The 22,492-nt window shown below is 33.9% G+C and overlaps 2 protein-coding genes across 4 annotated transcripts in view; one reads left to right on the forward strand and one right to left on the reverse strand.

The window, feature by feature from the left end:
• Positions 1 to 8,714, forward strand: part of rtv (QVR superfamily protein rtv) — a 392,548-nt gene extending 383,834 nt beyond the window's left edge. For 2 of the 3 annotated variants that reach the window (XM_075303263.1, XM_075303262.1), the window contains 2 exons: positions 5,551 to 5,724; positions 8,486 to 8,714. In XM_075303263.1, coding sequence (XP_075159378.1) covers positions 5,551 to 5,724; positions 8,486 to 8,709 — 398 coding nt within the window. In that variant the 3' untranslated portion in view covers positions 8,710 to 8,714. Of the gene's footprint in view, positions 1 to 2,145; positions 2,313 to 5,550; positions 5,725 to 8,485 lie in introns of those variants that run through there. The other variant, XM_075303261.1, reaches the window with a different exon arrangement.
• Positions 8,715 to 8,797: 83 nt separating this feature from the next.
• Positions 8,798 to 22,215, reverse strand: Lint-1 (l(3)mbt interacting protein 1). Its single transcript, XM_075303259.1, has 5 exons — positions 21,219 to 22,215; positions 21,025 to 21,060; positions 9,980 to 11,110; positions 9,540 to 9,924; positions 8,798 to 9,401 (listed from the first exon to the last, which is right to left on the reverse strand). Exons 1-5 carry the CDS (start codon positions 21,429 to 21,431, stop codon positions 9,166 to 9,168), a joined length of 2,001 nt encoding a protein of 666 aa, XP_075159374.1. The 5' UTR covers positions 21,432 to 22,215; the 3' UTR covers positions 8,798 to 9,165.
• Positions 22,216 to 22,492: the final 277 nt, after the last annotated feature.

Genomic DNA, 22,492 nt, shown 5'->3' on the forward strand with positions numbered 1-22,492 from the left:
CATTCAAAAGCACACGGGGGCCTCATTTTTACAAGTTGTGTCAATAATAATTTTTCCACTTACTCTGTTGATTGGTTGACAGTCATATTGTCGTGGTTCTGTTCTTTGTTTCCTCCCCTTCGGGAATAGTCATCATATTCGCATCAAGTGCATAGCAATCGTAATTATATGCAAATGGAAATGCTTTCCTTGTGTATATCACAACAGTGGCAAAAATATCTCCCCCTCCCCCGAAAATGGAGATGGGTGCATATATATAATATTTTGAATTTAAATTAAATTACATCTCCGTTATATACCCTATCAGCATTTCATAGCTCGATTTCAGAGACCAGCATCATTTTGCTAAAGTGTTCATGCAATTTATCACCTTTAGACTATGTTTGGTAGGGTCATGTCTATACAGACAAGCCCGCTTTAATTAACTCTCTGGAAGGCAACATTGAAGCATTTATTCGTGGGAGCCACTGTGGTGCAATGGTTAGCATGCCCGCCTTGTGTATACAAGGTCGTGGGTTCGATTCCTGCTTCGACCGAACACCAAAAAGTTTTTCAGCGGTGGATTATCCCACCTCAGTAATGCTGGTGACATTTCTGAGGGTTTCAAAGCTCCTCTAAGTGGTTTCACTGCAATGTGGAACGCCGTTCGGACCCGGCTATAAAAAGGAGGTCCCTTGTCATTAAGCTTAACATGGAATCGGGCAGCACTCAGTGATAAGAGAGAAGTTCACCAATGTGGTATCACAATGGACTGAATAGTCTATGTGAGCCTGATACATCGGGCTGCCACCTAACCTAACCTACATTAATAATAGCTACTTGTACCAAGTTTCAAGCCAGTAAAAAAGTAACTTATTGGAGTTCGGAATGACAAAGTTGGTATACCCTATGGTGGAGGGCATAAAAACGATACTTTGGTGCCTACATAACCGTTTACTTGGTGTTAAAGTCAAATAATGATTCAATACGACTCTGTGGAATATTTCTACACTTCACCTTTTTCTACAAATAGAAATTCGTTGTTCGAACTTGTATTTCCGTTTTCGAAGTTTTGATTATGGGTTGTGTCTAAGGTAGTGGCAATATTACAATTATGTGTCACCCTGTCAATTTGGAAATGGGACAAAAACTAATACGAAAATTCGTCGATGCAGCTTTTTCGTTGTAGAACTGAGATACTAGATGTCGCCACTTAATAAAAAAAAAAATAATTATAACGTACAGCTAATTAATTTTTGATTTTAAATTTAATTTTCTGTGTTTCAAACGAAAGTAGTTTAATTTTGGTTCCACTATGTCGAAAGGCAAGTCACTTCATATTTTGTTGCCGTGTAGGAAACGAACATATAAAATATGTGCCCAGAAAAAAGTAAACATTTTTGTTAAAATTTTAATGAATTCTTAGACCAAAAAATTGAAAATACTAATGGCGTTTTCTTTTCTTGTAAAAAATGCACTTTGCCCGGAAAATGTACTCTTTAGGTTCTTTTCTAAAAAAAAACAGGCAAAAGTGCGAAAAGGCTTCGAATTCTGTTGTGAAAATAGCGCCACGCATAGAGGCAAATTACGGGCATTTTCAGCACTGCCAACAAATGAGAGTGCTGCGATTGCCCTGTTCCTTCTTTGAATTCTTTTCTGCCCGCTGAAATGATAGCATTTTTTTAGGTTTCTGGTAACATTTTAAAAATGCGCATTCTGTACAGACAAAATGAAGGCAAAGCACTTTTTTCAGAAAAGAAAACACCATAACGTTTGATAATCAAGGTATTCCTATTAGAGGTGTGCACGTGAGTAATAGTTTACTCAAGCTAACGCACACTCACGACTGAAAAATCATACTCACGCACCCATCTTAATAATTAACCTCTCATAACTGGACACCTCCCAAATGTTGACAAAATTTTGGGCGACCGTGTGTGTCCAATTTTGAGAGGATTCACTGTACACTGATGTTGGTTATTGTGCTCTGGATGTAATATTTCTAGAATTAAATTTTCCAAAGTGTTTCCAAACATCTAAATAAATTATCTTAGAAAACTGCATAATTTTTCATAGTGTATAAAAGGCTTTTTGACTGCGTCTAATCGACTTAACAAAGCCAAACAACAAATTCAAACGGCGTAGGTTACAGTTCGGTGTTGATGGAGTTTTATTTTGCCACTCTGCACCGAAGAAAGAGGTTGATGGACAAAAAAAAACTTGGAAAATAAATGTTTATAGTTAAAAACATAATTAAAAAATAAATATGTTAAAATTCAGTGTTCAAATAACTGTGATAATTGTTTTGTTAAGTTTAGTAAATTTCTCCGATGGTAAGTAAAAGTGCAACAGTAGAAATATGAAAGGCCAGTAACAGAAATCAAGTTCGTTTCTTATTGAAGTCTTTTGTTATGCTCTACAATAATTTGACCATACGAGTGTAATGAGTGTAATCATAATGGGAGGGGATTGAGCGGAAAAGTGAATTGAGTGATATTGAGGATAGCCAAGTGTAATTTTAATTGTTGTTTGTCATTTTCCTGTTGCATTTAACTCCCAATGACTTGAGTTTGTGAGCATATATACATATATGTACGTATATGCAAGAGGTATTTGGGGTTTGTTGTACAAATTAAATGTTTTTGTTTTAGCGTTTTGATCAACACAACACTTATATCGTGTGATTAATTTCACTTTTCTTCTTAACCATTGTGGAAAGTCCCAACAATTGAAATTCTACATGCAAGAGATTGCTCACCATGGTCGAGGTCTTATATTGTTTTTGTTTTAATTAAGGTGTGATTCAGGTTATCTTTGTACGTATAGTATGACTTTTTGAAAATGTCAACAGTTAACTGATTGAACAAAATTTTTGGAGTGGAAATAATATGAAGACTTGAAACTGGTACTATATTCAGTTTTTCCAGTGAAAATTTATATTAAAAATTTTAGTAAAGATATACATATCAAAAAAATAATAATAAATCAACCACGAAAAAAGTGATCATAGTGTCCATATTTAGGACAGCTACACGCGGAAAAACATTTTTTTGTCATTCATTAATTTTTTAATTGAAAATGTCTTTGTAAAAAAAAAATATCGTCAAAAATTTATAATTTAAAATTTGGTTAAAGCTGAAACATTTTCAATTAAGTTACAAACTTTTTTTTATTGTATTCGACTGGTATTTGATTTTTCCAATTAATGAATTATTGATATAAACGATTATTAAAAAATTTATTGATACAATTAACTGTTTAATCAGAATTAAGAAAAATTAAGTCAATTACAGCAATGATTGAAAATATTTAAATTTTTAATTAAAAAATTAGTTGATACAATTAACTTTTGAATGAAACCCGGAAGACTAAAAAAAATTTAATAGAAGTAAATACGGACTTAAGTTCGGCCCGGCCGAATCTTAAATAACCACAACTATGAATCAAATAATATAATTGTTTCATTTGAAAACTCGAAACTCATTTGAAAATATATAGAATTTCATAAGGATTTGATGACAGATACTCTGCCAACCAAACATATGTACCAACATGAAAATCCGGAAATTAAACACATGGGGGCTATACCAAAACATGGACCGATCCACACCTATTTACGGACCTAAAATACCTCTAAATTTCAGGCAAATCGGTGGAAAATTGCGGTGTCTAGAAGCCCAAGAAGTTAAATCAGGAGATCGGTATATATGAGGGAAATACCAAAACATGGACCGATACACACCATCATCGGCACACTTACGTGTGGACCTAAAATACCTCTAGATTTTTAATTTCAGGGAAATCGAATAAAAATTCGGATATCTAGACGCTCAAATCGGGAGATCGGGCTATATGGAGCTATATCAAAACGTGAACCAATACGCTCCATATTCGGCGACCTGTGTGTGGATCCAAAATATCTCCAGATTTTGAGTACCAGGCAAATTGGAAAAAATTGCGGTGTCTAGAATCTCAAGAAGTCAAATCGCGTGATCGGGCTACACCAAACCGATACACACCGTATACTGCACACTTATTTATGCAACCCAAAATACCTCTAGATTTTGAAATTCACACAAATGGGATAAAAGTTGGGTTGTCTAGACGCTCATGACCCAAAATCGTGGGTCGTTTTGAGAGGGGCTCTATTAAAATTTGGACCGATATATCCCATCTTCGAACTTGGCCTTCATGCAGACAAAATAGATTATGCGAAATATCAGCACGATACCTTCATTACTGAAGACTGTAGCGTGATTACAGACAAACAGACGGACATTGTTATATCGTCTTAGAATTTCGCCCTGATCAAAAATATATATAGTTTATGTAGTCGGAAATCGATATTTCGATGTGTTACAAACAGAATGACAAATTTTTTATACCCCAATCACCATTCTATGATTGTGGATATAAAAATGACGGATTTTTTTTAATTTTTAGTTAAAAATGTATATGAAAGAATCACTTTTTAGTTAAGAAAGTAATTGAAAATAGTTTTTAATTAAAAACTTAATTGAGTTTTGCAATCAACATCAATTAAATTTTTAATAGAATCAATTAAAAAATTAATTGAAATTTACTAACGAAATCAATTAATTGTTTAATCAAGTAACATATTGTTTCGTACCCAGTTAAATCTGTGATTGATGGTTAGGTGGGAGCCCGAAGTATCAGGCTCACTTAAGACTATTCGGTCCATTGTGATACATCTGTGATTGATACTATCATTTCATTTAATTTTATAATTGATTAGATAAATTTTTTGAAATTTATATAGAATATCTATACAAAGTTTTAAACTGCGTACACTCAAAAAAGACAGTGGACCCACCAGGAAGGACAATTTTACTTAATTGTAGAATATTTTAACTAAACTGCATTACAAGAACAGATGTCAATCTGATTTTACAAAAATAAGTATGTAAATATTTTACGACAAATTCAAGAAAATTTATTAGAAATAATTTTTTTTTCACTTAAAGGTGGGTATTGAGTTTAGTCGCTAAAATCATCATTTTTTCACGATTAATTTTTTCTAATAATAATCTATTTTAAGGAATACAAACTTTGTGAAAATTTGCTTTGGGCTTTTCCCCATTTGCAACAAATATGTATAATTTTTTACCTTTTTCTTACTGATTTAGTTTTCACTTTAGCGATTTTAGCGGCTAAACTCGAACTTAGGACCCACCTTAATAGACAAAATTTCCTAGTTTGGAGGAAAAAAATGGAGCTCAAAATTGCAAAAATGTCTTTAGTACCACACGAACTTCATGTTGGGCGCATTATTGGTAAAATTTACAAATTTTGAGAAATTCCGAACTATTTTATGGGAGACACGAATTGAGTAAATCTTTTTGTTTCATGTGTATAATTTTTTTCACCTTTTTTAGTTTACAAACAAAAATATTTAAGCCAAGAAAACTTTGTCGAAACATATAACAGTGACTGCTGTCCCTTTTTCAGCAGACTTTCTACTGTTTTAGCAGACTTTTCTGCTGTCCCTACTAACAAATTTCTTTGGTTGTATTAACACACATATGAAAAATAATCTATCAATTGTTTCAGCATTACTACGACGTTGTTTTCAGTGCCGCTCTAGAGGAGAATTAGGTAGCTGTAAAGACCCATTTACTTTCAATGCAACAGATGTGGAAAAGGAATCTGGAGTTGCTGCAATTCCTTGTGCATCGGGATGGTGTGGCAAAGTGATTGAAGGCGGCGGCACGTATGCTGTTGATGGTAAGTACAAGACGCAAACGATATTCTAATAGTAAAGATAATTGGAGTATATCAACTCGTCATTTTTGTGTGGAATTATTAATTACATAATTAATGTATTCCATAGAAGAGAACTTTTTATACACTTCACCACTATTGTGGCACAGGGTTAATAAGTTTGTGCATTTGTATGTAACGTTGAGAAGGAGTAGAAGATCTTTTAGTATACCGATCGGCTTAGAATTAAATTCTGAATCGATTTAGCGATGTCCGTCTGTCTGTCTGTCGATGTATTTTTGTGTGCAAAGTCCAGCTCGCAGTTTAAGTCCGATCGTCCTCAAATTTGGCATAGGGTCCTTTTTCGGCTCAAAGATGACCCCTTTTGATTTTGGAAAAAAATCTGTTCAGATTTAGATATAGCTGCGATATATATTTATAACCGATCCGGTCATAAATGACGTATTTATCAACTGATCTTCCAATTTCGTATAATCGTATATTCTGTGAGTCTCGTAAATTTTGCAGAAAATCATTTAAATCGGTTCAGATTCAGATATAGCTCTCATATATAGCTTTCGACCGATTTACACTCCTATGGCCCCAGAGGCCAATCTTTTGTTCCGATTTACGTGAAATTTTGCACATGGGGTAGAATTAACATTATAACTATGCACATCGAATTTGGTTGAAATCGGTTCAGATTTAGATATAGCTTCCATATATAGCATTCGCCCGATTTACACTCTAATGGCCCCAGAGGCCAAAGGTTTACTCCGAGTTACGTGAAATTTTGCACAGGGGGTAGAAATAACATTATAAATATGCGTACCGATTTTGGTTAAAATCGGTTCAGATTTAGATATAGCACTTATATAACTTTCGCTTGATTTTGACTCCTATGGCCCCAGAGGTCAAAGTTTTACCCCGTGTTACGTAAAATTTTTCACAAGGATTAGAACTAACATTATAAATATGCATACAGAATTTGGTTGAAATCGGTTCATATTTAGATATAGCTCCCATATATATCTATCGTCCGATTTATTGTCATATGACACCGTAGATCAAAATTTCCCTCCGATTTACTTAAAATTGTGCACAGGGAATGGAAATAACATTTCTACTATCCATGCCAAATTTAGGGAGCCACCGTGGTGCAATTGTTAGCATGCCGGCCTTGCATACACAAGGTCGTGGGTTCGATTCTTGCTTCGACCGAACACCAAAAAGTTTTTCAGCGGTGGATTATCCCACCTCAGTAATGCTGGTGACATTTCTGGGGGTTTCAAAGCTTCTCTAAGTGGTTTCACTGCAATGTGGAACGTCGTTCGGACTCGGCTATAAAAAAAGAGGTCCCTTGTCATTGAACTTAACATGGAATCGGGCAGCACTCAGTGATAAGAGAGAAGTTCACCAATGTGGTATCACATTGGTGAACTTATCAGGCTCACTTAGACTATTCATGTATCAGGCTCACTTAGACTATTCAGTCCATTGTGATACCACAGTGGTGAACTTCTCTCTTATCACTGAGTGCTGCCCGATTCCATGTTAAGCTCAATGACAAGGGACCTCCTTTTTATAGCCGAGTCCGAACGGCGTTCCACATTCCAGTGAAACCACTTAGAGAAGCTTTGAAACCCTCGGAAATGTCACCAGCATTACTGAGGTGGGATAATCCACCGCTGAAAAACTTTTTGGTGTTCGGTCGAAGCAAGAATCGAACCCACGACCTTGTGTATGCAAGGCGGGCACGGAGGCCAAAGTTTTATTTCGAAGTTTTGCACTGAGAGTTCAATTAAAATTTTAGCAATGTGTGCCAAATTTTATCAATATCGGCTCAGAATTAGACAAATCCCCCATATATATGTTCTGCCGATTTTAGCAATTATGGCCAAAATACCCATATGTTCCTTGTAAAATTGTTAAGTGGAAAACTCGCAAAAATGATTCAAATTTACTTATAGCCTAATTCGTTTATATCGACCTATAAATCATAAATGCAGATTTGAGAAATTTTATGCAATTTAAATATTTCCAATATTTTTTACTATCATTTTGGTCCGTCCCGGTCATTAACCAATTTAAATTTTGAGTCTAGACATTTTGTGATAGTTTAAAAAATGTTGTCCAAATCGGTTCATATTTAAATATTTATATGTGGGAATATAAACCTTTATATAGCCCCTAAAAATTTGAAGATGATATCAAAAATGTTGTTATACATAGTGGTGAAGGGTATAATATAGTTAGCCCCGGCCGACTTTAGTCTTTCCTTACTTGTTAGGTTTTAAAATATTACCCAAAAACATGTTTAACCCTCCAATAGGTGGAAAGGTCTATACGGACTTTTTACACTTTTATTCATGCATAAATATATCTTTTATATGATCTCAAATATGATGGTTTATCACTTCTTAATACAATATTATGTTTGTTATCAGATAAAATACAGCGTAAGGGGATTTTAAGCTGGGTATTAAGTTCGAATTTAGCCGCTAAAACAATATAAACTTTATAAAAAGTTGCTTTGGACTATTCCCCATCATAGTTCACCTTCACCATGACTTATGGTAGAGAACTAATTTCACAAAAAATCCGGTGAATACGGAGAGTAGAACACCAAAATTGTAGAATTGATTCACATTCACCTGGTAGCGTATAAGCAAAAAAAAAAATGAACAAATGGTTGAAAGCAGTTCTATATCGTTTCAAGATATATCTATTTTATAGTGAACATATCCTTCGTTGTTAATTTATTGCTTAATTTTTTGCTTCACAGATTACGATCAAGCCATACAACGCATGTGTGTTCAACGTGGACCAGATGATAACCAGGACCGATGTGCTAATACTGTCTACAACTACAAAAAGGTCTACATGTGCTTTTGCCAGGGTGATCTATGCAATGGCAGTGAAAAAGCAATTAATCATAACAATACAATAAAGTTAATCTTATCAAGTGCAATTATATTATTTACATTTTACAATCGACTTATGCATTAGGATTTTGAAAGATTTTTGTGAGATATTATGCGAAAAAGGTTAACTATAAAATAAACCGATATTCTAAAAAAAACATAATTAAAAAACATTATATTTTATTTATTTATTTTATTCAATAGAACAAAAACCCTAAAATATGAATATAGGGGTTATTATGGAATAAAGGAAAACTTAGAAACAAATAAAGTATATAAAATGAATAAACAACCTTTTAACATAATTTGGGATTTGGCATATACATTGGATTATAGGTAAATACACATTTACTGTATAAAGATATTCTTTTTTGCAAACAAAACAATGCCAAAAAGATGTGTGTGTGTATTTGGAAGAAGAAATAACATCATGTGAGTATAGTTATATTGATAGGGAAAGGCGAAGTTGAAAGTAGTTTTATGAATATAAAAAAATATATCTCAGTATGCAATGCTGTGCATGGTGTTTTCAATGAGTGCTCTAATCCAGCTGTATAACTTGGTGCTTCGTAGAAAATGAGGATTGAGGAATATAAGCTTTGCTGGTGGTGCTGCTATTTTCCGATTTGATGGAGTTTACAATTTTAAATAGATTATTCATCTGTATTTTGTGCATTTTTCCTGTTCGTTGCAACACCTCCCGACGAGTTTTTTCCTCCGCCAATTTTAATTCCAACTCTTTTGCGATATTTTGAAGATTTTTATTGATCAAAAATTCTATTTTAAATTGAAGAATACATAACAAAAAGAAAAAAGAATAACATAAGAAATTTTGCAACAATTATCATCACTCTTTCTATATACAATTATATTAAAACGATGAGGAGGAAGAAGACGATAAGGAAGAAGACAAACCTTTTTTAATTAATTTCTCATTAGCCTTCTTACAACCAGGACATTGTTTAGATTCATTTACTAAATGTTTGGAGTCTTGAGAATTGGCACTTATTGGGTCATCCTCTTCACGATGACACTGAGGATGATACGTAGATTTACAAAGGTCACACTGTTCCAAATTGTATCCTCCTTTGAAGCATTCATTGCATGTACGTTTATCATCCTGAGGAGAGCTTGATGCCGATCTCGATGGTGGCACCGAATTAATATCAGAAGCATTGTCAGCACTACGTCTTTTGGAGCGCTTGTTTGGCAGAGCTTTCTTAACTTGTGGTGACAAGAGAAAAGCTTTGCGTTTCTTCTTGGGTTCAGGTTCGTTGGATGCCGTAGAACAAGCCTGTGACTGTAAATGAAACATTTATTACTGAGTTTTTTACTAGAACTTCTGTCAAACTTACTCCATAGTGGTAGTTGTTATTTTGTACACAACGCCGGCGTCGTTTTGAACGTCTCTGTTGCATTTGAGCATGAACTTCAGGAGTAAATAAATCAAAAATTTGCAAAAACATTTCTTGACCATATTCATCAGCTTTAGTCCGTGTCTCTTCCAACTCATCGGGCCAATAAGCATGAGGGGGTGTTGGCCCCCTCTCCGGGGTTCCCTCTTCTGACGAAGAAGATATTTCAGGGGACTTACGAGAAGCAGCAGCTGCCGCCGCCGCCGCTGCAGCTAAAGCTGCTTTGGAAGGCCTTCCTTTAGTAGCTGGCGGTTTCTGAGGCACAACAACTGGTTGGGGTTGTGGGGGTGCCGGAGGAGGTGGTGGTGGTGGAGGCGCCGCGAAGGATGTTACGGCAGGTCCTCTTACAGCGGCTTGTGCTCGCTTAAGAGCTTGTCTTAAATTCAAACGACTCATTCTAACATTTGTGGATACAGGCAACTCCTCGGGTTTCTTTTCCTTTTCCTCCTTTTTACGCTGACTGTAAATATCTGCCAATGTGGTATTTTTATTCATCTTCGGCTTAACATCAATCTGTGGCACCTGTGCTTCATTGCTCAACCTCTGATTCATTGGTTTAAGAAGTGAAGTTTGTGCCAAACTTGAATTTGTATTCGGTTGGACATTTTTTAATAAGCTTTCACCATTGCCACTTGGAAAATCCCTTTTAGAAGATTTTTGTCTACTCTGAGATTTATATATTTGTGGTTCCACAACATCATCATCTAAATTTATTATCTCCGTGCATTGCTTATCCTCTATTGGGGATGAGTGTTTTGATGATTGTGGTTTTTCTTCGTGCCCGTCCTTTTGAACTTCAAAGTACTTTTCAATTAATTTCTCTTCCGTATTACGGCACATAACATTGAACGGTGTGATTTCAAAATTTGAATCATTTATATATGGTACAATTTCCTTTGAGACAATAGCATTGGTGGCATTAACATCCGTGGGAATACCATTCTTTTTAAGCATTTTATAAAATTCATCAATTACACGACGAAGACGCATCAGGAGAAAATTTTGTTCACCATTGATTTCGTAAATTTCCGATTCTAATTCCTCTATGATGCGTTTCTTTTGCAATGGATCCTGAAATGCAGAATAAATCTTATTAATAATTTCTATAATTTAGAAGTGGGAGTATCAGTACTAGACATTAAAAGTACAAACGTAGGGACGAGGGTAATAAATATAAGACCCTCTTGTAGCTTCCTAATGAAGAAACAGATGTACTGGCTAAGGAAGGCGCAGGTGGCATGGATAACGTCGTTTCGGACGTTTTTCCTCCGCTTTCTTTGTTTATTTACAGGATCAATAGCAAATATGAAGATTTATGGAAGAGACGATGGGCTTCTTCTATAGGCTGTGAACAAACGAAACTGATATGGGACGAGAAAAATATTAGGAACTCTGAAATCCTGATGTCATTGCAAAGAGAGGATGGGAAGTCGATAATAGGCATCATAACAGGACACAACACTCTGAGAAAACACATGGTAAGGATGGGTCTAGCGACTAATGATATTTGTAGGTGGTGTCTGAACCCCAAGGCTACGGAAGATTCATTTCACTTCCTCTGCCAGTGTCCAGCACTATCTTTCAGAAGAAACAAGATACTGGGCTCTTATTTCTTTCAGACTATGACCGACTTGCGAGAATGCAACCTGAGGAGTATTCTCGCCTTCATCAATTCGTGTCATCCTCCATAACCTAACCTAACCTAACCTAACAGAAGTTGTATTAACCTTAAATACTTGGAAATGTCACCAGCTTTGTGTTTGCAAGTGACTGCGATAAAATCGATGATATATCTTATAGTTTTAAACTATAAATCCTATGAACTCACTAAATTGAAATGGGGCTTATTGTGTTAGTAATTTGGCAACCAAAGTACTTGGATCTCGTATGACCGATCTTTTAATACGAGTAGTTGGTCTTTTTAATTGTGATTCTATAGTCAGTCATTCTCTTTAGAGCTAATATTTTATTCAGCCTCCGCTCAGTTGGTAGCGGACTTTACTACCAGAGTACCAATCAACCAACTTTTTATTGCAAATATTCCTCATAATTAAAAAAAACGAAAGAAATTAGCACAGTATAGTTGAATAAGAGCAATTTATATATCAAAAATTTGCCCCAAAAAAAGTATGCCTAATTAATGTATAAGTAGTTCTATCATTGAGTAGTAAGTAAAGGGTGATACGGTCAAAATTTGGTCAATATAAACTTGACGTATTTCTTTCAATTTTGCATTTAAAAAACCTGAACACCCCTCATTTTGAAGATGTGTGTGTGTAGAATGTTGCTCCTATTTTGATTTTGGAATTCACTCTTCAGTTGTCAAAATGCCGTCCAAACAAGAAGAGCAGCGTATCAAATTTTTGCTCGCGCATCGCGAAAATCCGAGCTACTCGCACGCAAAGCTGGCAAAATCGCTAAAAGTTGCCAAATCAACCGTTACAAATGTAATTAAAGTGTTTGGGGAACGTTTGTCGACAGCCAGGAAGTCTGGATCGGGGGGGAATCGAAACCCGGAAGCCGCTGAGACGACAAAGAGAGTTGCCGGTAGTTTCAAGCGAAACCCTAACCTCTCTCTCCGAGATGCCGCAAATAAGCTGGGTGTATCGTCTACAACCGTGCATCGAGCCAAAAAACGAGCCGGACTATCGACTTACAAGAAGGTAGTGACTCCAAATCGCGATGATAAACAAAATACGACGGCCAAAGCGCGATCCCGGAGGCTGTACACGACGATGCTGACGAAGTTTGACGGCGTGGTAATGGACGACGAAACCTACGTCAACAAGCAGCTTCCGGGACAGGAGTTTTATACGGCAAAAGGAAGGGGAAAGGTAGCAGATATTTTCAAGCACATAAAACTGTCAAAGTTCGCAAAGAAATATTTGGTTTGGCAAGCCGTCTGTACCTGTGGCTTGAAAAGCAGCATTTTCATAGCTTCCGGGACTGTCAACTAAGGACAAGAACCCTCCCAACACGCCAGAACTCCGCCCAATTGAGAAATACTGGGCTATTGTCAAGCGGAACCTAAAGAAGACCAAAAAACTGCTAGGGACGAGCAGCAGTTTAAGGCAAACTAGCTTTCTGCGGCGAAGAAGGTGGACAAGGTGGCTGTACAAAATCTGATGGCAGGTGTCAAGCGTGAGGCCCGGCAATTCGGATTTGGAAAAGCGAAAGCCTAACTGAATATTTTTCCTGAATTTTATACCAATTGAACTTGAAAAAGAAATTTAATTTGATTTTTTAAATAAACGATTTCACCGATTTACACGCGTTTTCCCTTGACCAAATTTTGACCGTATCACCCTTTAGTTCTATCCATGCTGCAGTGTTAGACAACATTGGATTAGCAAAAGCTTTAGGGGAGCTACCTATAATCTTCTCTACTGTTTTGAAAAGAAGTGAGGATAATTTTATTGGACAAACCTGAGTACGAACATAGTACTGACCTTTATCATGGGAACAATTTAATCATTATTTAAAAAACGATATTTCATTATAAGAAAATCTTCATTCATTGTGATTAAATAAGTCAAAAAGTTAGCAACACTGACAATTGTAACGTTACAACCATGTAAACAGAATCACTTAGAAACAATTTGAATTCATGCCTTTTTCAAAGATAAAATGTTTGAAAGCGCTTTGAATACGAAGAATTCTGAAAAGTTGAAATATCTCACAATCTAAACACCCCTAAAAGTGATGCTATTGATTTATACATTAAAAATACTAGAAGTAGAAATATTGCAACCCTCTTCACATGCTAATGACCATTATTTCCAAATGTCAATAAACACCTAATTAATGAGATTTAAATAAGCATAATAAGACATACAACAAAAACAACATAAAGTCATAAATTATTTTATATACAGCAGAGTTACATAATTCAAATACAACCAATCACATCTATTTCCGCATATAAAATGCACACATTTTTGCTTAATACCACTAATAATACAAAGTAAATTAACAACAAAGATATTTGATTTATATATACATGCATATTCACATACATATGTATATAGTATGTATATGGGAGTGTGTTATGCTATGTTCCCACCGACTCGTTTTCCTCATTCGTTTTTCCAAAACATTTCACCGTTCACACCGGGTTGAGATGTTTTAGTTTTACAGTTACCATGGAAACTAGAAATTCACATTTACTCGAAATTCACATATATGCAACGTATGTCCAAATAATTACCGCGATCGCAAAGGGAAAAAAATTGTTAAGTTATTTTCACCTGTCCATGTTCTTCAAAGCCTTTGTTTATTCCTTTTTTTCTATAAAAACTATTTCAATATTTTGACATATTTATTTGAAAAGGGCATGTTATTAGGGGTATATTCCAAATTAGGTGGGTTCACATTCTAAAATTGACGTGTTTTGGAGGAAAACTTGTGTTTTGAACTTGTTTTTTAGTATGGCGAAAACGACTCGTTTTGAAGTGCTTATAAAGGGAAAACATTTCAAACCCCAAAACATGCTTGGTGAGAACGCCGTATTAGTTGATATAAGACAACATTTCACACATTTTCTTAAAAAAAAAGTTGTAAATTGGAATAAAAAATATATATGTATGTGCATTAAAATCCATATCTCTAAATAAGCAGGACAAGCGACACTTGAACATGTTTGTATGTGTGCTGACACATCATAATTCGCAAGCAACATTGAATGATTGAAAAATAAAAATGAATCGGAAAAAACGATGCTATATTATTTGCTTTTGTTTTCAAAAGACTATGAAAGAACTGGGCAAGGAAACAATGAAATGTATTCTGAGAGCAGGTGTGCTTTGTAACGGCAGATGTAAACGTTTAACGACCTGTACTAATTAAAACTAACCTCAAATATTTGGTAAACAAATACTATACATTTTCTTAAACTTCCCAAAAGTTTTCAAAATCAAAATTGGCTTGCAAGTTTTACAAGCCAATACACATAAAGTAAAGTGATACATATGAATTAAAAATGTAAATTACTAAACCTTTACTGGTTTAGGCCATTTATTGAAATTAATAATTTAGAGCAAATACGCAAATACTTTGTGTTCATGACATTTATTTGTACTTTTCAGCAAAATGCTAGGCATAGTGGATTTTTATAATTCAGAAGTGTAACTGAATTAAAAATGTGCTTTCTGAAATACACATTATTTCGGAGGTCGATACTTTAATAAATTAATTTTTTTAATTAATTGATATCCATTTAGATTTTTCTAATTTTTCCTATTAAAAAATTAAATGAATTTTTCTCAATTACAATTTTTAATTGTATCAAAAGTGATTGATTAATTACTAAATTATTTTTTATGTTGTTGGGCCTTTTGTTTAATACCTTACGATTCCTTCAAAATAAATACAGAAAACATAAAGTAGTAATTTGGATTAATAAACGTATAAGAGGAATTAGTTTTATGCTTGAATCGAAAGAACGACTACGTAGAACTACCGAAATGCGATTCTTGGTTGATTTCGTGAGTAGAAAGAATAATGGTCCTTTATCATGGCTTCTATCTAACTGGGAACTCAAATTAAAATTTCTATAGGTTAATATATATATATTTTTTTGTTGATACTTTTTTTCGTAACTGATATTGATTTCGAAGAAATACCACATTAACGCCCATTTTCATGAATCCCCGTTAGTGCTCCGTTAGCTAACGAACTTTTAAACCGTACTACGGACATATCTGACATCTTGCTTATATATTCCATCTGTCAGTTAGGATCTTAACTGCTGAAAAATTCTCAGTTAAAGTTAACCTGAGAGAAGATATTTCGATTTTACTTTCTGTTAACTGGGAGGTAAAACCTAACAGAGCTACATGAAAATTGCCGTAAATATAATTATATCAAATTCTATATTAAAACCGCAACAAAAATAGATTCAATATACATTTAGTTAAACGACAGTTAAAATCTAATGGAAATGGCAGCGAGTCCATTAAAAGATAAAACAAATCTAAAAGATTTGAAATGGCATTACGCTTTAAATAAAATATAATGGTTAGAAGACTCGGCCAGTTTATAATTAAGACATTCTACCCGATGATGAATGCTTGCATCTTTATATACATACTAGTTTTTATGTGTCATTGATAGCACGTCTCTATTTTTTAATGGAATCTAACTTGGAAAGGAGCAAATGACATTTGGCTTGCTCCTGTTTCGTTCTATCTATTGTTTTTTTATTTGTTGAATTCACATCTCATCACAAAAAATGTCTTACATTCTCTCAAAATAAACAAAATTCCATTACAATCTATTCAATTCCTTTACCTATGAACACGTACATACAAACATGCGTACAGTCCTGTATGTAACATTGTGTTTCGTACGCTACAGCAACCCATGTTATATAAACAAACCGAACATGGGAACATACGCGTGGATTAAAAATAAATTATAAGGACCTTTGAACAAACGCACCTACATTTCACATCCTACAATATAAGATTATTAATTAACAGCTGTTCCAGCTAGGGAGAAATGTGTGAAGGATGTAATAAATTAGAGCGTCTAATTGTTGAAAAGCGTATCACTTACTTGTACACCAAATCTGAGAGTAAATAGAGAATTGTATGATATTGAAAAAAAATGGACCAATTTGTATTTTTAATTTTATATCATTTCAAAAAGACAGAGATTTGTCAAATACTAATGGCGATATCGATTGGGAAACACATTCTCGAAATTGATTGCAAAATATGAAGGACACTGTAATAGATTTTGCCTACTGTATCGCTCACAATATTATGAATTAACAATAACTTTGGAACGACACTATCATTTGGGCGAAAATACAATGAGGAAAAAAAAGTAGTGCAACACCCAAACAACATATTTTTTGCGAAATGAAAAGGCCCTAAATGTATCAACATTGAATTTCGTAAAATATTCTTAAGCCTATCTTAAGACTTCTTTCTTCTATTAATGTATATATGAAAGACAAATGGACCTATGAATTTAGGTCTTGAAGAACTTTTATATAATTAATTTTGTATGGACCTCATGTAGATTGATTGCTCGATTTTTTCGTAAACATTTAGAGACCCAGCAAAACAATTGGAAGTTCTTCCAAAGGCTCAACTTTAAAAGCACTTCCAGAAGATGCACTCCCAATGATGTTCTTTATTTGAACTACCCAAGAAGTTATTTTAATTCAATTTTTTATAACTTGGTTTTTTCATGCTTGTAGTGGGTAATTTTAACTTTTTTGTTTCAAATAGGTCGCAGAGTAAGAATTCATAAAATGGTACAAATCATTTAAATTTTTTCGAAAAAAATGCTATTTTTGAAAATATTTGAGGTCAAACCTTTTCGACAAGCGCTAGAATCCATTGAAAATTATAAAAAATTATAAAAATTATTTATTTGATAAAATATCACAGAATTTTTTAAATTAGATCCAAAGCATTGAATTCGGATCACACCTAAAGAAGTGGTACAAATTCAGTGCAACGGCTGTTGGAATGGAGGACTTCCGTCCTATGACAAGCCCATGTCAAATTCGTCGCTTCTGCACCACTTCCGGATCCAAAAAGAACATTTTCATTACTTTTTTTGGCGACGCTTTTTTTGCTGGGGACTGCAGTTTTGCCCTATTCACACGAAAAATGGAATGTTGCATTATTTTGTTTGATATTCGTAATATGATTCTCTGATTTTATTTCCTATTTATATAGAAGACGGATTTTTATTCCATTTAATGTATTATCCGCAAAGAAATGTGCATATAAAGGACAAAACCGAGACTTCTTTTGGATGTAGGTTAGGTTAGGTTAGGTGGCAGCCCGATGTATCAGGCTCACTTAGACTATTCAGTCCATTGTGATACCACAGTGGTGAACTTTTCTCTTATCACTGAGTGCTGCCCGATTCCATGTTAAGCTCAATGACAAGGGACCTCCTTTTTATAGCCGAGTGCGAACGGCGTTCCACATTGCAGTGAAACCCTCAGAAATATCACCAGCATTACTGAGGTGGGATAATCCACCGCTGAAAAACTTTTTGGTGTTCGGTCATAGCAGGAATCGAACCCACGACCTTTGTATGCAAGGCGGGCATGCTAACCATTGCACCACGGTGGCCCCTCTTTTGGATGTAATATTTTTAACTATAAAAAATCCCACATGTTAGCTTGAATTGCATATATAGGTCATTAATACAAATGAGCCTCGAATGGTGAATTTGGTTCAATACTTTATCATATATAAATATCTCCTCGTTCGACTTTCTACAATGTGAAATGTTTCTGTACAATGTGGTTGTGAAATTTCTATGCTCCTTAAAAACCAAAAATAACTATTAGATGTAGTTTTTGTAATTAGTCAAATCTAGAGAGATATTTACGACATCTTCCGATTATAGACCCATACGGACCTTTTTTTGGTATTATTTAAACTTAATAAATTTCATATGCCAAATAACAAATAAGTAATTTAAGCAACTTTTAATGATGAGATCAGGCACTGCACACTAAGTGTACAGGAGATTATCACCTAATGTTACCGTTATGTCACTTTAGTGGCAAAGGTGTGGAACAAAAAAATGCAGCACCTTTTAGAAATTGGTGACACCTTTAGCCCTACTGCCACCTGTGGTATCACAATGGACTGAATAGTCTAAGTGAGCCTAAAATATCGGGCTGCCAGTATATTTAATCTAAGCTAGCCTTACTGCTGCAATTTCCAGTTAATTCCCGTTACACTATGTCATCTTTTTTGGGGAATGACACTTTTCTTGCCACTTTTTAAAAATCCTAACATTGGTATACGACAATACCGCCGAATTCTTAAAACAAATTAAAAATGCATTTATCATAAAATAGGAAATAGAGCGGAAAATCAACTAACACCCATTTACTACAAAAAAAAACTGAGTCAACCAAGGAGAAACCGTAAGGGCACATTGTTCTTTCTCAATGGATCTCAAAAATTACGCCAAATTGAACGTCATAAAGGCATGTATTTTACTCGAAACGCGACCTTAAAATCAAAACTGGAAAACCAGTCAGACATCGCTTTGTGGGTTTTTAAAAACATTCGATTATTGATTACAGACATTTAATATATACAAATTGGGCTTCTAAAAATAAACTAGAAATAACAACCAAATCAATAGATAGATATGTATGCGTGCTACATTAAATTATGAACCGATGTAGCACTTTTCCTAGATTCGCTTGCATAAATAAAAGTATTTGCAAATTTGCAGCACGTCTACTCCAATACCAAAATTTTAACATATAGACGGACTTCGATTTCGATGCTTTTCATCGCTTTGTGGGTCTTTAAAACATTCGATTCTTGATTCCAGACATTTAATATATACAAATTGGACTTCTAAAAATAAACTAGAAATAACAACCAAATCAATAGATAGATTTGTAGCGTGCTACATCAAATTATGAACCGATGTAGCACTTTTCCTAGATTCGCTTGCATAAATAAAAGTATGTACCAATTTGCAGCACGTCTACTCCAATACCAAAATTTTAACATATAGACGATGCTTTTCAAGTCGATTTGTAAAATTATAGTATTTATTTAGTATCATATGTAACCAGGCCTTATACAATAACTTAAATCAACATTTTAAGAACTATCGAAATTGTTTTTTTTTTTTAATTAAATTTTTCCAATTCATTTTAATCAAATTGCTACCCTTTTACACCTTCATATTAAGTGCATAGCCATTTCAGGTATGTACGCACAAAATAACAATTTTGCGCTTTTCTATCAAAATGGTGTTTGAGCGTTTGTGTTCCCCTTATAGAAATCAGCTGTTTCCATGTTAATAAATAAGTTTATGCCTGTACATATACATACACACATACATATAAATGTATGTATGCTTGACATTTACTAAAGAGTTCAACAAAAAAAGTTTCAATTAATTAAATTGATTTAAAATTTTCGAACCTATATTTACATTGATCTATATAATTTTTCATATGCAACATTTTTGTATTCTTTGATATTTTTAAAACAAATAAATATTATACAACCACAAATAAATAGTCGATTAATAGCTATTTGGACAGATATCTCAAATGATATTCTTTCAACTTTTACCCCGTTAAAGTTTTCTCATAATTCACGTTAAATTAAAAATATGATTCCTCCATCTTAGATACCATTATGCTTGTTCTATTTTTGCAAACCATTTATAAAAATACTATCGTAATATATCAGCAACTTGGGGTCAAGGTTATGAAGATTTTATAGATATTTTTACAGATCTTAATGGCATAAAATTGGAACAAAAATTATTTTAGGTTCTATTTTTGCCATTAATTAAAGTTATCGGCCATACAAATGTGGGCAAGAATATCAACGTCATACATAACCACATACATTTTATAACCTGTGTTGATTTTCATGTATGTATGTATGTTCGTATGCATAGAAGACAATATCTATCAAAATGTATTTCTTTAAATATAATTTTTGTTTTCTTGTAATAATAAACAAATGACCTCCTTCGAAGTATTATAATCATATATTAATTAAAATAAATTCCAGTAAATGACAAACATCCATTGTGCGTGTGACGTTTCTTTGTATATTGATAAGTGCCTATAACCATCCCACAAATGTAGTGCGAATTACAAACTTTATGGTAGGAAATTAAAAACTAATTTTCCATTTAGAATTACACGGTAAAAACTTTTAACTTCTATTTTCTCCAGTAATTTTAAATAATAGTAAAAGTGAAAGTCTTGAACTATGTAATAGGGTTTAAAGATAAAGAAGGCAAAACCAACAGGCATGTCAATATCAGCAGCAGTAACACAAACAAGAAAACGTGTATCATAGAATTTTACTTGATTAGCAAATGAATAATTGGTGTTTACGGGAGAGAATATTGAAACCAGAATATTGTTTTACAAGCAAACCTCATTATTACATATATAAACAAACAAATTATTACCAATGGATATTAACTAAATACTAAGCATTTTTCATACTCACTGCATCAGGCTGTTGTTGAAATACATCCAAGACCATCTAAATAGGTTGATGTGCAACAAAAGAAAAACATAAAGGAATACCAATTAGTATTTGGAAATCGATAAAATTGTCACATAATATTGAAAACAAAATAATTAATAATGATTTTTTTTGCCAAACATCCACATTCATAAGCATTTACATATCACACTTACCTGGTGAACCTTGATGTGAGCCTTCAATGCTCGCTGGCAGTAGATTATATCATTCTTAATTTCTCTTGGAATTTTAAAAAAACTCTCCATGTAAAATTGAAACAAACGTGACCCAGTCATTTCCCTTGTGGGTCCAATCGTGGATGACGTTGTATTGATATTACTGCCTCCGCTGCTGGAACCATTATTGGCCACAAATGGAGCTGCAGACATGTTTGCTAATTTTTTGTCAACGACTTCGGTTTTTACCCAGTTCGTCGTGTGTTATCAGTTTTTGTATTTAAAAATAAAATGTTTCTTTGCACAGTGTTTTTTTTTTTTCTTTTTGATTTCCAAAACAATTTTACACTTGCTTTACGATATCTGTGCTTGAAACGTGTATTTGGATCCCTTTGTGATCTATGTCGATTTCAAACTTTCGGTGTCCAGATATAAAAAAAAAAACGTTGTTGAATGCTCCACCATTTGTAATTGAATGGATGGACACCTTGAATCTCACTGTCTGGTATTGAGAACACTAGCAGTCTCTTGCTTCTCTTTCTCTCCAAAAAAAAAACATTCATTCATTCAGTTTTGACATTTCTAACGCGCCTTTATTGTTACTTCAAATCACTTTTGAAAGTAAAAAGTTTATTCCACGAAAGAAATCCATATATTTATAAAACAATAATTTCTATTTCCACACAGAAAATAAGTGAATCTTTTTATAATTTATCCTTATATATTCACAAAGTATTATCTCACTTAGACCTTTGTTTTCACTTTGCTTTATTTTAAATTTATCTGCTTCTTCATGAAGTTTTGTAACGTCGTTCAATATCTGACAGCTGATGCTGTGCTCTGCTCAGCCAGCAAAAGGTATGGTAACAGAATATTACAAAATTTCTTTTACAGTGCTAATTATGGCCAATTGTTAAATTCTTATCACCATTTGATCATTTATTTTGTTATGTCCCGTTCTTTTATACTTTTAATCGATAAATAAAACCCTCACAAACCTTTTGCAGCGTCTTAATGAAGAAACACACACAGTCGAACACATATGCTCTGAACTTGGCAGCACCATATCCGTAAAAAGTGCTGCCTTACTGATTGGCAGCTGTTAAATAGCGCGGGGTGTTTCAACTATTGGATACGTGTTTGTATATCAGAGCACAACTAAACCTAATAAACACAAGCATTGGAGAAATGCTTATATTCAATACGCTTTCAAACATTTTTTTCAAAGAATTAGCTTAGAATTCAATTTGAGAAATTGTTGAGAAAATCGCGTT

Source organism: Haematobia irritans, chromosome 3, assembly GCF_050003625.1.
Source record: "Haematobia irritans isolate KBUSLIRL chromosome 3, ASM5000362v1, whole genome shotgun sequence".
Classification (NCBI taxonomy): Eukaryota; Metazoa; Arthropoda; class Insecta; order Diptera; family Muscidae; genus Haematobia; species Haematobia irritans.

Bases quoted from the DNA above. Each gene is read 5' to 3' on its own strand.
- Lint-1 (XM_075303259.1), bottom strand. From the start codon at position 21,431: ATGTCTGCAGCTCCATTTGTGGCCAATAATGGTTCCAGCAGCGGAGGC. The intron at 11,111-21,024 runs GTGAGTATGAAA...TCTGCATTTCAG, and splicing joins TTCAACAACAGCCTGATGCA to GATCCATTGCAAAAGAAACG. The intron at 9,402-9,539 runs GTTTGTCTTCTT...AATTTAAAATAG, and splicing joins TGAGAAATTAATTAAAAAAG to AATTTTTGATCAATAAAAAT.